Source organism: Protopterus annectens, chromosome 13.part0 (genome assembly GCF_019279795.1).
Source record: "Protopterus annectens isolate FY-2018-M chromosome 13.part0, PAN1.0, whole genome shotgun sequence".
In the NCBI taxonomy this organism is placed as follows: Eukaryota; Metazoa; Chordata; order Ceratodontiformes; family Protopteridae; genus Protopterus; species Protopterus annectens.
In genome coordinates, this window is record NC_056747.1 from 1,305,491,213 (window position 1) to 1,305,507,990 (window position 16,778).

The following is a 16,778-nucleotide window of genomic DNA, read 5'->3' on the forward strand; positions in this document are numbered from 1 at the left end:
CCACTACCAGTCCCCCAGATCTAGTTTGTCTGCATACATGCACACATGCACGCACTGATTATATAACATCGTCAGATGAAACAAGATAAAACAGTAGAACTCAAAACCGTTCAATCTCTTCTGATCTCCAAGGCAGGGGGAAGGAGGGTGGGTATTAGGAATGTAGGCGAGATGGATCCCAAACATCTGAAGTTATGGTGAGTACATAACTAAAAGATGTTATGTGATCCTATCTCGCCTACATTCTGACTGATGGGACAGCGTCCCTAGCACCTGAATCCTGGGTGGCTCACTGGAAAACACTCCTGAGTACCGTGGAACCAAATGATGCTCGCCCTTTAGATGCCACATCCAATTTATAATGGGAAATGAAAGTGTGCGGATTTGACCAAGTAGCCGCAGCACAAATCTCCGATATAGCAAGTTTGGAATGAAAGGCTATAGAAGTTGCCATAGCTCTGGTAGAGTGAGCTTTGATAGATGTTGTAAGTTGCTTATTCGAAGAAGAATAAGCCTGAGTTATACAATCTCTAATCCATTTGGAGATAGTAGCTTTTGTAATGGTTTTACCCAATTTATTGTCTGAGAAGGACACAAACAATTGGTCTGACTTACAAATTGTTGAGTCCTGTCTAAATAGAAGCAATTGCCTGTGAACATCCAATTTATGGAGAGTGTATTCAATGCCATTGGAAAATTTTGGGAAGAATACTGGTAGCTCTAGAGATTGTTGAAGACAGAGATTAGAACAGACCTTTGGGACAAAGGATGGATTAGGCCTAAGTGATACTCTATCCTTGTGGAAAATCAAGTACGGGGATTAATAGATAGGGCTTGAAGCTCTGAGACTCTTCTTGCAGAAGTAATTGCAACTAAGAAGGCAGTTTTCCAAGACAGATATTTTAACTCACATGTAGCAGCAGGTTCGAAAGGGGAAGATGTTAATGCACAAAGCACCAAATCAAGATCCCACGGAGGCGCAGGATGAAAAACTGGGGGTCTTAACAGGCCCGCACCTTTAATAAAAGTCTTGCATAATCTGCTGCTCATCAATGGAGGATCCATAGATTCGTGGAATTTAGAGATAGCTGCCAGTTGTACTTTAATAGTAGAGACAGAAGATCCTTGATTAAACAGGGATGTTAAAAATTTCAAAACTTCCGGGATCGGAGCAGTGATAGGGTCTAAGCCCCTGAGTTGAGCCCAGATAGCAAACCTCTTCCACTTACTGAGGTACAATTTGTTAGTGGTGGGTTTGTGGGCTGAAGATAAAATGTGAATAACTTCCGGATCTAATGTGTGACTTCTGACTAAAGTCGGAAGTGGAGGAGCCAGGCTGTCAACTTCAAGGAGCGTAGGGACTGATGCTGTTGTCCCGACTGATGGATTAGCAGATCCGGAGTTAGATCTAACGTCCAACGATCGTCCACCGCATGTTTCTTCAGGTAGGGAAACCATACCTGACGAGGCCAGAATGGAGCAATCAGTATCATTGTGGACCCCAATTGAGAAGCTTTTTGAATGACTTTGGAGAGAAGTGGTATCGGAGGAAAGGCATAAAGTAGCCCTGTTGGCCAAGGTTGTGCTAGAGCATCCATAGCTGATTCCCTGATGTGGGGTCAAGGAGAAGAACCTTTGCACTTCGTGTTCAGTGGTGTTGCAAAAGATCGCAGCACGGCGTTCCCCATCTCCTGAAAACCTGAGCTGCTACTGTTTCTTTTAGGGACCACTCGTGAGGAGAGAGAATTGTCCTGCTCAATTTGTCTGCCAATATATTTGATTTCGGAATGTGGGTCGCTACCAAGAAGCGGTTGGTAGCTACAGCCCATTGCCACACCCTGATGGCCTCTCTGCAAAGTGGGTAAGATCTGGTCCCTCCTTGTTTGTTCAGATACCAGACCACCGACATGTTGTCTGTGTGGATGGCGATGATGCCCTGAGGAAGAAACTTGTGTAAGGCCTGTAGGGATAGAAGTACAGCCCTCATCTCCAACACATTGATGTGGAGAAGAGCTTCGTCTGGAAGCCAGGAGCCCTGAACTAACCTGCCCAGATAATGCCCCCACCCCACCCTATCTGGGAGGCATCTGTCGTCAGGGTAACCACTGGAGAGGGAATAACAAAGGGCTTCCTTGATTTAGATTGGATGTCTGAAGCCACCAGCTAAGGTCCCGCTTGCATGTTTCCGTAATCATGATGTGATGATTGAGGGAAGATCCTGAAAGGACCATTGAGTTGACAATAGCCACTGAAGAATCCTCATGTGCAATCTTGCCAGAGGAACTAAAAGAACCGTGGCAGACATTGAACCTAAAACTTGTAGAACCATCCTGGCTGGGGCTTTGGATCTCGAGACCAGAGCTTGAACTTGGCCCTGTAAAGTTTGGATCCTTTCGCAGGAAGAAAGACGCTGATCAATTTTGAGTCTATCTCTGCTCCTATGAACCTTATGCGCTGAGAGGGCAGCAAGACAGACTTTGACCAATTGAATGTAATCCCCAGGGTAGCACCCAGGGAGATGGTGGCTTTGAGGTTGTCCATTAGTAGATGCCTGGTGGTGGCAGTCAGGAGCCAGTCGTCCAGATAGGGAAACACTTGGAATCCAAGACTTCTCAGGTGAGCCGTCACTACCGCCAAACACTTGGTGAACACCCTGGGGGCTGTGGTGAGACCAAAGGGCAGAGCACAAAATTGGTAATGACTGACTCCCAGGCTGAAGCGCAGATATCTCCTGGACGCCTGATGTATCGGTATATGATAATAGGCGTCCTTGAGGTCTATGGAGCACATCCAAACATCCTTCTCCAACAATGGGAGAATGGATTGTAACGTGACCATTCGGAATTTGGATTTCGTGACGGATTGGTTCAGTCTGCTGAGATCCAATATTGGTCTCAGGACCCCTGTCTTTTTTGGCACTAAAAAGAACCTGGAGTAATTTCCGGATCCGATCTGGTCTGTGGGGACCGGTTGGATGACTCCTTTTTCTAGCAGCTTTAAAGCTTCTGCGGCTGCAATTTCCCTTTGACTGGGTGGTGGGTCCGGGATTTTTTTGGACGGTGGTGGTGAGTATGTGAATGGGATGGTGTAACCTCCGGCATGATCCGGCACCCATCTGTCCTGGAGTGATTGACTCCCAGGCTTTTAGGTGCTTGGCAACGACACCCGACTGGCTCCGGAGCAGCACAGCCGGGCAATCCCTCATGATGTGTGGGAGGCTGAAGAGCCACGAAAGGACTCGCAGTCTCCAGAATTGCGGGGACCTCTGCCGCCTCTGGGACGGCGTCTCCCAGAAAAATTTCCCGCCCTCTGCCTCTGGAAGGGGAATCTTCCTGCTGTTGAGGAAAAACTTACGTGATTTCGGAACCACATCTTCCCTCCTTTGGCCTTGGGATAAGGCCGAAAGGGAGTGGAATAACGGGCACCTACGGCAGATAAAGTTTTTCCCTCTTGCTCACAGCGGTAAGGGTGTCTTTAACCTTGGGTCCAAACAAAGAGGACCCATCAAAGGGAGCGCCGGCGAAGGAAGACTTGAAGGCCTCCGAACTGACACAAGCGGAGCCAGGCTTGTCTCCGAGAGCCACGCCTGTGCCTGCCGCTTACCCGCCCCTGGCCGCATAGGAAATGAGCCTCATGGACGAAGTTAGAAATTGACGTAAGGATAGCCAACTGAGAGCTAACCGACTGGGCTAGCTGCTCAGGTAGGTTACCCGAGAGGGAATCTGACAGCTCCTTGACCAGATCCCTCTGAAGCCTGGTAAAATGTGCCAAATAATTCAGAGACCTTAAAGTAAAGGCTGCTGAAGTCAGGGTGCGCTTCCGCCTGTCCATGCTCCTAGACTCCTTATTAGGAGGATGGACGGACGTTGAAGCCTCTGCCACGTCCTGTTGTGTAGCAGATGCCACCACCATGGCATCTACAGCCACGCCTTTAGTGAGGAACTCCTTCTCAGGTGGGGCAGACAAAAATTTATTAGGACGAGAAGGGACTGGTTCCACGGTATCTGGATGTTCCCGCCTCGACAAACTAAATCCAGAAGCTCGTCAAGGGCGGAGACACCCAGGAGGCAGAGGGCTGAGCCCCAAAGGCCTTGAGGAGCACTGACTCATCAGCAGAGGGGGGGTTTGGATATCCAGCCGCCTCGTTGTTTGAGGATCTCTAAGATGTCTGCAAATGAGACATCATCCGAGGACGACTGGGACCCTCCGCATCATCAAGATCAGTGTCCGATGTAATAGACTCGGGAGTCCACGTGCTTCCTCTTGCACGATCTCTTCCTAGGGGTTCCTCCAAGACAACTCAAGAACCCTCAGGAGGAGGGGAACCCGATGGGGTAACCTCAGGCCCAGGGCTCCGCTGCTCACGGACAGGGGAACTGCCAAAGACCCAGTCTCCACGCCCAGGAAGGTGCCGTAAAGCTGGAGAGATGGTCAAGACTTGGCCAAGGCACTCCTCATAGCCCTGAAAGCTGGACCCCAGAATCCTGGGAGTGTCCAGTCTCCGAGCCATGATAGCAGACGGCAATCCCGCAGTCAAGCACCGAGAGGGAGGCTCGGAACCGAAAGCATAGGTCCCAAACATCACCCCGGGTCCAGCCGAAGATGTCCGTGTACCAAACTCGGACCAAGGCCTGGTTGGAGTAAGGGTCGGAGCCGACCCTAAGATCTCCACCGCTCCAACAGCATCTGCTCCGACGGAGCCAAGCGTCGGAGGAGGAACAGCCATGGATGGGCATGGGCTATCGGCTCCAAAGCCAACTGGGTCGGAGCGAAACAAATTTTTGAAAGACTGGGGACTGGAACAGTCTTTGGAGCACCCTGTCTATATCCGAATCCGACATCCTCGAGGACTTAGAGGATACTGAACGGGTTCGAGAAGGCCTCTCCAACGGCCCCAAAGGACTAGGGGACTGGCTCGAGGCGACTCGATGATTATCGGCGCCGAGGAATACCCACAGATTCCATCGGTGCCGAGGAGGACTTCGCGCCGAGGAGGAGTGTCTGAGCGGCAACCTTAGTCGGCTCCGAGACCAGTGGAGCCGACGGTGACCCGCCTCGATGCCCCAGCCATCGGCTCCGAAGCCAGGAGTCGAGACTGGTGGCATCGAGGCAGACCCGCCTCGCCCAAGTCCTTGGAGCCGGGAGAAGCCTGCCTAGGTCTTTTGGCGGCCGGATCCGACGGACTGGTCGGAGCCGACGCCTTCTTCTTTTGTTGGAGAAGGAGAGGATGCTAGAGCTTCTTCAAAGGAGGGTTTGATTAAGCCTTTAAGAATAAGCTTATTTTTCCTCTCCTGGAGGACCCTAGAGGAAAAAGCGTGACACACGCTGCATGACTCCTGTAAATGTTTTGCACCCAAACAATAAACACAGAGAGAGTGGTCATCTGTGATTGACATTTTAAAATTACATTTGGTGCATTTTTTGAAGCCCGAAGGCCTAGGATTTTGAGACATTATGACCAAAAATGCAGTAAGAACACACAATCCAAATTTAACTTTACTTAACTGATTCTACAAAAATCAGTTTAGAACTGCCGTTTAACAATCCGAACAACAAGAAACTCAAGGGATCTGAAATCCCAAAAGTTTGAGAGGGTTAACTGACCGGAAAGGCCCTACAGATAAAGGAGGCCTGAAATCAGCAACAACGCCCAATCACTCAACAAGTTTCCACAAAAAACTTTCAATCACTACACAAAGCACAGAGTAGCAGTTAAAACAGCTTTTTATGACAGGAAAAGCAATTTTCTGACAGAAAAAAGTAAGTAAAATTTACTACTCAGCTCAGCCAGCTCGAGACCACGTCTTCGCTAGTTAGCGGCAAACGAGATCTGGGGGACTGGTAGTGGTGCATCCTGGGATATAGTAAGCTCAGCCAATAAGAGACTTCGCTCTTTGGCATAAGCGTGCCGAGTCGGAGCCGAGGGATCGGCTCCGAACCCATCAGTCAGAATGTAGGCGAGATAGGATCACATAACATCGGTAGTTTACATACGACCCAAATAAGAAGACCATAAAGCAGTCTCAAAAACATGGAAAATGAAAGACCCCTCCCCTTTTCTAATGAGAGTGACAAAAAGAAAATACATTTGGAAAGAAAGCCCAAGGCTAAATTAGAAACAGAACAAACTAAGTCAGAGTATGAGGAAAGAAGCACTGCGTTCTTGCTGCTAAGCTATTACTTTGCCAGACTTATTCTGAAAGGTCATATCCAGTTGTAAATTGATACAAAACTAAAGATAAAACAGGAATGGCAGTAGTCAATTTCAAAAGTTTCTTCTTCTCTTTTGTCAAATGCAGTGTTTAAAAAAAATAAATAAATATATACCTTTGAAATATACACCTGACAGATCATGTCTTCTCCAGCCTTAATGTCTTTTGTTGACTTTGTAACAAAGATGCCCCGACCCTGACATCCTGAATCTGGTTTACAGATATAGGTTTTATGTTTCTTCACCCTGATGTATGCCTGAAAGTCACCATAGCTGTGAAATAATACAGTTGGGTAAGTTTATAATATGGTAGCAATTTCCTAAAAGTACTTTTCAGCAGAAGAATTCAGCATCCACGTGAACTCATAAAGGCAGTATTTTTTATAGATTCTGTCTGACCAAGCTAATTTAACATATATATTCTTCCTTTGCCTGATTAAATTAAACAGTCTGTGTGACTTGAACAAATACAAGTTATGCTGGAGTCTGCAAGTGTAATTTAAACAAAAACAACAACAGCATTCCACTGGTAATGCATTATTGCAAAACTCCCTATTAACTGATTGAGGTATGGTGAAAATGACTGAGGTTTGCTTAAGATTAAGACTTATACTATCCTGTTACAACAGTATAACATCTCAATTTAGCTGTAGCTACATTACTATTGTAGTCCCCACCATATCCTCACAAAGTACACATGTATTAAGTTGCTTTTGCTCTGAGTTTTTTTAAACATTTACTGAAGCTTTACAAAAGATAAAATGGCTGTACGTGACAGCATCAAGTAATGCAAATACATTTATAAGTATACTAGAAGCAGCAATTTGGTCCTCGGTGCATACTTTTACATAACATTGCAAATAGAATTCCTTTTTCATAAGTCCAGAAGAGATGTTTCTAGGACTACTCCCCAGGGACTCCTGGATTCTGACTTGCTTCCCTCTTCCTAAGCTTTGGTAATCAACCCATATAGCTTGAGCTACTGCAACAGTGATCTAATGATAAAGATAGTACATCTGTGTAAGTAAGCTTACCATAACAGTAGATACAGGAACACCCTCCCTCCATCCCCTTCTTTCTGTTGTATTTTTGCCAGGGTGTGGATATTTTTTTTTATTTTTACTTTTATCTAGCAATCTAAATGACAGGGTTTTAGCCTCCCTTACTCGGAAGGGTTGGTACCCTAACCACTGATTCTATATTGCTCTCCTGGAACTGTAAAGAGATTATTTAATGTGGAAGGAGCCTTTAAGATGGCCATCTGTCATATTTGCAGGTTATAACTGTGATGTCCCCTCTCTGAGCCAGAAATCAAGGAACCTGAATCCTCAACACTGACACTGGAGAGGGACATTCACTTGTAAGAAAAATAGATTCACCCAGTACTTCCAGATGCAGCTCTCTGCATGAAGCACAATTTCCCTTAAGAGCACACAGGAAACACACTCAGTCCGGGGGGTCTGGATTTCTCTCTCTTTCTTTCCAGGGCCCCATTGAGAGTCCCCACTGGCACAGATGTAAAGCTGAGTTCTCAGCCGAGTATCCAAGGCAAGTCCTCCAGCAACCAGTGCTTTGTGTCCCTGCTTCAACAGCTGACAAACACTCTCTTGGAGATTTGATTTGCATAAACACACACACACACACACACACACACACACACACACACACACACACACACACACACACACACACACACACACACACACACACACCTGGGAAAGGCTAACAGATCTACTAGCTATGCCCCCTTCTGCCCAGACTATAAGGTAGCTACTGCCACCAGACACTCCAAAGCCAGCTACTCCAAGGCTCTTATAAGGGTAGCCAGTTATACTGAGTGAAATTAATATTAATACAAATGATAGTGTTTGACCAGTGCAGTAAGACTTTCAGGAGTGGCCGCAGAGTCACCAAAAAGATATAAGCACTCTCAAAGGTTAAAATAGTTACTAAAGGACCATATACAATGAAAAGATTGCATATATTTAATAAATAATAAAATAACATGAAAATTCTAAATATCCATTTATAATAAACACCAGAGTTTCAATCACACAAAATATTAAAATAACACAGGTGAATAAATTCACACAGATACAGAAAAACAGTACTTAACTAATCTCACTATATTTTCCTGACTGATCTAAAGAATTACTATTCCCTAGTTCACTTACTAGACCAAGGCAAGATGAAGTAGGTGAGGGGTACTTCTATGTCAGGTTTCAAAAACAGAGTGCTCTGAGATTTTACTCTCATCTAATATTAAAAAAAACATCATTTCAGTGATGGATTATAGAATGACATCACATACATCTGGCCATCTGAATTCTGGTTCTCATACTACCCTTTCCTAGCAATTTACACAGAATCCTTCACAGATGTGTCAATAATACACACACACACACACACACACACACACACACACACACACACACACACACACACACACACACACATAGAGCTTTGCTAATATCTGTTGGAGCTTCTGGAAGTCATAAAACAATAAAACACTTCCACTCTTCCAACAGGAGCTAATAAGCCATTCTCTGGCATGACATTTCATCTCTGGCTGCAGTCAGAACTGTAAGATATAATCTTTATAGTGTAAATTAAGTATATTAATGTATTACTATTTTTCAAAATTAGGTGGACTGAGATTAACCTCTTCACTTCCAGTATCTTCTGTTAACATATATACATTACCACAGTTGTAACACTACAGTCTGATATAAATGTATATTTCTTTTCTGTCCAGCAGGACACACTATTGATACATTTTTAACACAAGCAACTTTTCAAATACATTTTCAACACATCACCTGTACACATCAGTTTGATATACATAATGACATATAATTCTTTACAAAATTCCAGCTAGCTGTGCTGGCATATATTACACATCCACTGCCCTACTTCTCCTGGCATAGCTGCCAATACCTCATAATGTTACATCTCTCCCAACTTTGAAGACTGAAGCTAGTTTTTCAAGTGACCCTTGAAAAACATTGCATGAGAAGAATGGGCTTGACTGGGAAGGTATTAACTGATGCTCTGTATTGACAGTCCATCTGCATTGGCATTGCTGACCCCACTACAGTGTTGCACTGTTTTATCATATGCCTGCAACCCTAGGCTCCACCTTAATAACTTGGCAGTTTGCTGGCTGGATCAATGTAGTCATGTTAAAGGATTGTGGTCTGTAACTACAGTGAATTTCCTTCAATACAGATAAGGCTGAAGTTTCTGCAGTGCCCATACTATGGCTAGACATTCTTTTTCTACCGCAGGATAACATTCCTCCCTAGATTGGAGTGTATGGCTAAGATATACCACTGAATGTTCTTCTCCCTCTGAGGAAGCCTGGATATGCACAGCCCCCCCCCCCCCCCATGGTTCAAAGCATCCACCTGTAGAACAAATTATTTGCTGTGATTTGGATTGGCTAACACAGAGGGTCCTCCCAAATTCCCTTTAAGCATTTGAAATAACTGCTCACACAATGGGGTCCACACTACCTTGTCTGGCCTATTTTTCCTTGTCAGGTCTGTGAGGGGAGCAGCTAATGTACTATAATTGGGAATGAATTTTCTATAGTACCCCACTGTCTGCAAGAATGCTTTTTGGTAACAGGGGCAGGCAACGTTTGAATAGCTTCCACTTTGGCAGGTTCTGGCCTGATCTTACCACTACCCACTCTATGTCCCAGGTAGGAGAAGTCTGCCATACACACCTGACACCTAAAGGGTTCAATGGTCAACCCTGCCCTTTGCAGTCTGCCCAGGACCTTCCTGACATGCTGAAGGTGCTCATGCCAGGATTGGCTGTAGATGGCATTATTATCCAGATAAGAAAAGCATAATCTCCTGCTCCTGCTAGGATATGATCTACCAGCCTCTGGAAGGTCACTGGGGCATTTTTCATCCCAAAGGGCATCTTTGTGAACTCATATCTTCCAAAAGGAGTCACAAAGGCTGACCTCTCTCTCTCTAGATGTGGGAGTCAAGGGCACCTACCAGTAGCCCTTGTTTAGATCAATATCGGTCAGATACTTAGCCCCGCCCAGCTGCTCTAAGGCATCATCTGTCCTAGGCATGAGATAAGCATGTGACTGTGCAAATATTTAGTTTTCTGTAGTCCACACAGATCCTGGTGCTGCCATCTTTCTTTTGTACCAGCACCACTGGGGAGGCCCAGGGACTGCTGGACTCCTGGATTACCCCCAGTTCCAACATTTCCTTATCTCCTCCCTCAGACTGTGTCTGACTCACTCAGGTACCCTGTAAGGAGCCTGCTTGATAGGGTTTTGGTGTCCTGTACCCACATGGTGCTTCACCAGCTGGGTACACCCAGGTTTCCCAATGAACATGCCCCCAGACTCCTGTAACACTGTTCAGATTTCTTGAAAGCTGTGGGACATTGCTACCCCTGTCACTGAGGTGTCAGTCTGAGCATCAGTGAGGAGATCAGTCACCAGACACCCCCTTCAGACTCCTCCTGCCATTCACTGGAAATATTCAGCACCAGGGCCTCCCTATCATGGTAAGGCTTCATCATTTTAACATGATACAATTTGTGCCCCTGCCTCCTGCCTAGAAGTTTTATCATGCAGTTAACTTCACTGACCTTCTTACCACCTTAAAGGGTCTCTCCCAAGCTACCCGCAGCTTACTGTGTCTGACAGGAATGAGAACCATACCCTGCTGTCCCACAGCATACTCTTGAGCTTGAGCATTCCTGTCATACCAGACCTTTTTCTACTGTTGGGACCCTGCCAGGTTCTCCTGGACCAAGTCCATGACCTCCCTAAGCCTTGCCCTGAGGTTTATGACATATGCCACAACAGATGGGATTCACACTCAACCCCCACTCATCATGAATCAAATCTGAAGACCCCTCACCCAATGCCCATACAGCAACTCAAAGTGTGAAAAACCTGTGTATTCCTGGGGTACCTCTCTGTATGCAAGCAGCAGATGGAGCAAATATTTGTCCCACTCTCTCTTAAATTGGTCTGCAAATGCCCATATAATGGCCTTTAGTGTAGAGTTTAACCTCTCCACAAAACCATTAGTCTAAGGATGGTAGGGGTGGGCTTTAAGTACTTCACCCCACAGCACTTTCACAGACAAGCCAGCAGGTCTGGCTTGAAATTGACACCTTTGTCATTCAGTATTTCTCTTGGGAAACCTACCCTACTGAAAATATCTAACAAAGTATTTGTCACCCTCTCTGCCTTGATGGAGGATAGAGCCACCACCTCAGGGTTTCTAGCTGCATAATCTACTACCACCAGGATATACTTCTTCCCTGTGGAGTGTGTATTTAGATGCCCCACAATATCCATACCTATCATCTAAAATGGCTCTTCAATCACAGGCAAAGGCATCAAGGGAGCCTTGACCTTGTCTCCTGCCTTATAGGTTCATAGGTTGGTACTAGGCTATCAGCCCTATGTATACAAGCCTAGCCATAGCAATTCCCTGGCTATTTTTTCCCACACTATTTACTTCCCTTACCTACTGTTTGGTACTGCTCACAGTTCCTGCAGTACCCTGTTATATCCCTGGCAATCCCAGGCCAATAAAAGTTCAGCATAATATTTATCTTGGTATGTGTTATGCCCATGTGACCTGCAAAAGGAATGTCATGGGCTATGGCTAGAATTGCTAGACTGTAGGCTCTAGGTACTACCAACTGCTGTATTACTTCACCCTCTACTCCTCCCACAGGGATCCATTCTCTGTACAGTAAACCTTTGTTCCAGTATACAGACTTCCCTTTTCCTTGAGGATCAGGCACCTATCTGCAGGGATATTCTCAAACACACCTAGTTGCTTCCTTTTCCACCCTTCCAGTCAAGGTGAACCCTGGCCAAAGGCATTAGGAATGAAGTCCCTCCTAAAGCTCTGACTGAAGAGGACTGCCCAAACAAGTATTGCTCCTCGTTAACCACTATAGGCTTCACAACGGTTACGTCAGAGGCTGTGTCTCTCTTAGCAGTGGCCTGTTTTTCATCCACTAAGATTGGATATAAACTCTGGTGATAGCTTGGTACTCCTTTTGTCTCCACACAACTCACCACTGGCATACTGTTATTCCCACTTTCTGGATGCTCCACCTTTTGTTTCCCATCTTGTTTCTGTGGACCTCTATATGATACATTGCCCCACTGGTTGCATTTAAAACATTTAACCCTTGATTCTGGCCATGTACCTAAACTAGTATATTTCCCTGTTATTGGTGGACTCTGTTGGGATGTTTTAGGTTGCCCACCATGGGTTTCCTTATATCCATGTGCAGCACTGGGTATCCCCTTCCTGTGCCGTAATGCCCTGCTTGCTAAGTAGAGATCCCCCTGTCTTTCCCAGTTCACCTGCACAGTTACACTCCAGGTCTGCCAACCATATTCTCATGTCCCACTCTCTAAGGGTTGGTTCCCTCACCAAAAGGTCTGACAGCCATTCAAAAGTGGTGATCTGACACCCACTCACCCACATATAAAAATAAGTGCTTAACACAACAATATAATCACACACACTTTCATCTCCCCCTATGTTCACAAAGCTTTTTATCTGTAAGCTTCAGGTGATAATTTAAAGCATTCTAGTAATTAATGTTTGACTTTATCATAATTTAAACAATCAATATCAGGCAATTTAGAAACAGCAGTTACAGCTTTAACATGGAGTAAGGGGGTCAGGAACCATACCCAGAGCCCTTGGTCAACATTATACAGTTTACATACTCTTTCAAATATTTGAATAAAACTTTCAAAATTATCACCCTCTGTAAATTGTGGAAGACATTTACTGACCTTTATTACTTCTGGGGTTCAGTTATTCCCTTCCCCATTACCTCCATGACCCTGGGTAAGGGTCCCTGTTACCTCCATGACTACGGGGAAGGGTCTCCATTACATCCATGACCCTGGGGAAGGGTTGCCATTACCTCCATGACCCTGGGGAAGGGTCCCCATTACCACCATGACCCTGGGGAAGGGTCAGCATCTCCCTCTCATGTTGATGCTGCTTCTCCTTTTCATGACCTTGGGGAAGGGTCAGCATCTCTCTCTCATGTTGATGCTGCTTCTCCTTTCCATGACCTTGGGGAAGGGTCAGCATCTACCTCTCATGTTGATGCTGCTTCTTCTTTTCATGACCCCGGTGAAGGGTCAGCATCTCCCTCTCATGTTGATGCTGCTTCTCCTTTTCATGACCCTGGGGAAGGGTCAGCATCTCCCTTTCATGTTGATGCTGCTTCTCCTTTTCATGACCCTGGGGAAGGGTCAGCATCTCTCTCTCATGTTGATGCTGCTTCTCCTTTTCATGACCCTGGGGAAGGGTCAGCATCTCCCTTTCATGTTGATGCTGCTTCTCCTTTTCATGACCTTGGGGAAGGATCAGCATCTCTCATGTTGATGCTGCTTCTCCTTTTCCTGACCATGGGGAAGGGTCAGCATCTCTCTCTCATGTTGATGCTGCTTGTCATTTTCATGACCCTGGGGAAGGGTCAGCATCTCCCTTTCATGTTGATGCTGCTTCTCCTTTTCATGACCCTGGGGAAGGGTTAGCATCTCTCATGTTGATGCTGCTTCTCCTTTTCATGACCCTGGGGAAGAGTCAGCATCTCCATCTCATGTTGATGCTGCTTCTCATTTTCTTCAGCCTCCAAATGCCACAGTCTCTCTACTGATTCTAATTCCAAATATTTGGCCTCCAGCTGAAGTCTCTTTAACTCCAGATGGATTTTTAAATCCTTTGAGGAAAAGGTGAACTGTCCTGTTTCTGAGGACTGCAAATTCCCATCATCAGTAGTTATTCTCCTGGTTGCTGGTCTGAGCTGGAACTAAGGCTGAAATAATTTCCTCTTTAGTCAGGCTGGCATGCACCAGTCATTTGCCTTTGCATACCTTGGCCAACTGGTTCTTTGTCAGTTTGCCATAATCCTCTGTTGACATCTTTGCCTGCTTTTCCTGACTAAACTAAACTAACAATAAATAAATAAATAAATACATAAAACTGTTGTGAAATGATACTCTGAGTCTTTACCTTGTGGCTGATGAGAATACACCCAACGTCAGTGACAACTACCTACAGGCTACAGAATTTCAATTAATATCTACACCATTGCTCACCAATATGTGACATCCCCTCTGTGGGCTAGTAATCAAGGAGCCTGAATCCTCATTATTGACACAGGAGAGGGACATTTACTTGGAACAAAAATAGATACACACAGTATTTCCAGATGCAACTCTCTGCATCAAGCACAATTTCCCTTAAGAGCTCATACAGAACACATTCAGTCTGGGGACTGGATTTCTCTCTCTCTCACTCCAGGGTCCCAAAGAGACTCACCACTGGCACAGCTGTACAGTTGAGTCCTCAGCCGAGTGTCCAAAGCAAGTCCTCCAGCAACCTTTCTGTGAAACCAGTGCTTTGTGTCTCTGCTCCAAACATCTGAACACACTCTTGGAAATTTGACTTCTACACACATACACACACACACACACACACACACACACACACACACACACACACACACACACACACACACACACACACACACACCTTGGCACAGATTTACAAGCTATGCCCCCTTCTGTCCTGACTAAAAGGTAGTTACTGCCACCAGGCACACCAAAGCCAGTAACTCTAAGGCTCTTACAAGGGTATCCAATTATACTGACTGAAATTAATATTAATACAAATTATAGTGTTTGACCAATGCAGTAAGGCTTTCATAAGTGTCCACAGTGTCACCAAATAGATATAAGTACTCTCAAATGTTAAAATAATTTCTAAAGGACCACCCACAATGAAAAGTTTACATATATTTAATAATAAATAATAAAACAACATGAAAATGCTAAATATCTATTTACAATAAACACCAGAGTTTCAATTACAGGAAATATTAAAATAACACAGATGAATACCTTCACACAGATACAGAAAACAGTACTTAACTAATCTCACTATATTTTCCTGACTGATATAAAGAATTACTATTCCCCAGTACTAGAGCAAGGCAAGATGAAGTAGGTGAGGGGTGCTTCTGATCTTAGACTTCAGCCTCATCTAGTATTAAAAAACACAATTTCAGTGATGGATTACAGAATAACATCACATGCATCTGGTCATCTGACCTCTGGTCCCCATACTACCCCCTTTCCAAGCAACTGAACAAGAATCTCACACGTATGTGTCAGTAATAAACACACATACAGCTTTGCTAAGATCTGTTGCAGCTTCTGGAAGTCATTTAACAATAAAACACTTCCACACTACAGGAGCTAATAAATCATTCTCTGGTACAGACAAATAATCTCTGGCTGCAATCAGAAATGTAAGACAGAATCTTTATGGCCTAAATTAAGTAATTTAATTTCTTACTATTTTTCAAAATTAGCTGGACTGAGATTAAACTCTTCTATTCCAGTATAATCTTAAAATATATACTTTACCTCAGTTACCACATTACAGTGTGATATAAATGTACATTTCTTTTCTGTATAGCTGGGCACACTGTTGATACATTTTTAACACAAGCAACTTTATAAATACAATTTGACAGAAATATCTGTACAAATCAGTTTGATATAAAATTACATATAATTCTTTAAAAACTTCCAGCTAGCTGCGCTGGCATATGTTACACATCCACTGCCCTACTATCCTAGCATAGCTGTCAATATCTCACATCATCACAATTACCCATATAGTTTAGGTTACTACAGCAGTGATTTAATGATAAACATTATCTCTGTAACTAACTGAACCTACAAAATATGAAGAACAATTAGTAGCATGTCTGTAATCTCCTGAATATTGCAGATTTACTCTATGCTAATAAGAAACAATGGAGATTCCAAAAAAGAATAGCCTGGTCATATTAAAGATAGAGAACTGTAGCCCAGTAGAGCATTGGGCATGGCACTGGGTAGGAGCACACAAAAATTCCCCTGCAGCTGATAGAATGGTGCTGTACCCCGGATACCCTGATCTCCTCTGCACCAACATCTCTGGTCACTTAGACTTTAAATTTCCAGATTGTGGGACCCTGACTCAAGAAAGGTAAAACAGACAGGTGCTAGGGAAAGTTGCAGTTAAAAATCAAGAAGGGACTCCAGGAAATAACTCATGCCAGACAGCTGTAGTGAGAACCAAAAAATATAAAATAAGACTACTATATATATTACAAATAGACAAGCAACAAATTTATAAATATTATACACACACACACACATATATATATATATATATATATATATATATATATATATATATATACACACACACACACACACATATATGTGTGTGTATATATATATATATATGTATTTATATATATATATATATATATATGTATATAGGTTCATTGGTAGGTACTAGGCTATCAGCCCAAGGGCCTACGTAAGCCTAGCCAACAAGGTTCCCTGGCTTATGCCACTCAAGAAAGTTATTTTCCTGTGCCACTGTTGAGCAGAGACACAGAAGTGATTCTCGGGGTGTATTTCCTATTTCCCATCCAATCATCAAGATTTTTCTTGAAGAATGCTAATGAA

The 16,778-nt window shown here is 44.2% G+C and overlaps 1 protein-coding gene across 1 annotated transcript in view; it reads right to left on the reverse strand.

Annotated features, from left to right (window-relative positions):
* TTLL6 (tubulin tyrosine ligase like 6) overlaps nucleotides 1-16,778 on the reverse strand; it is a 1,150,444-nt gene that overhangs the window by 943,371 nt on the left and 190,295 nt on the right. Inside the window, exon 3 of the mRNA XM_044055332.1 lies at nucleotides 6,328-6,484. Within this exon, the coding sequence (XP_043911267.1) occupies nucleotides 6,328-6,484 (157 nt within the window). The remainder of the gene's footprint in view (nucleotides 1-6,327; nucleotides 6,485-16,778) is intronic.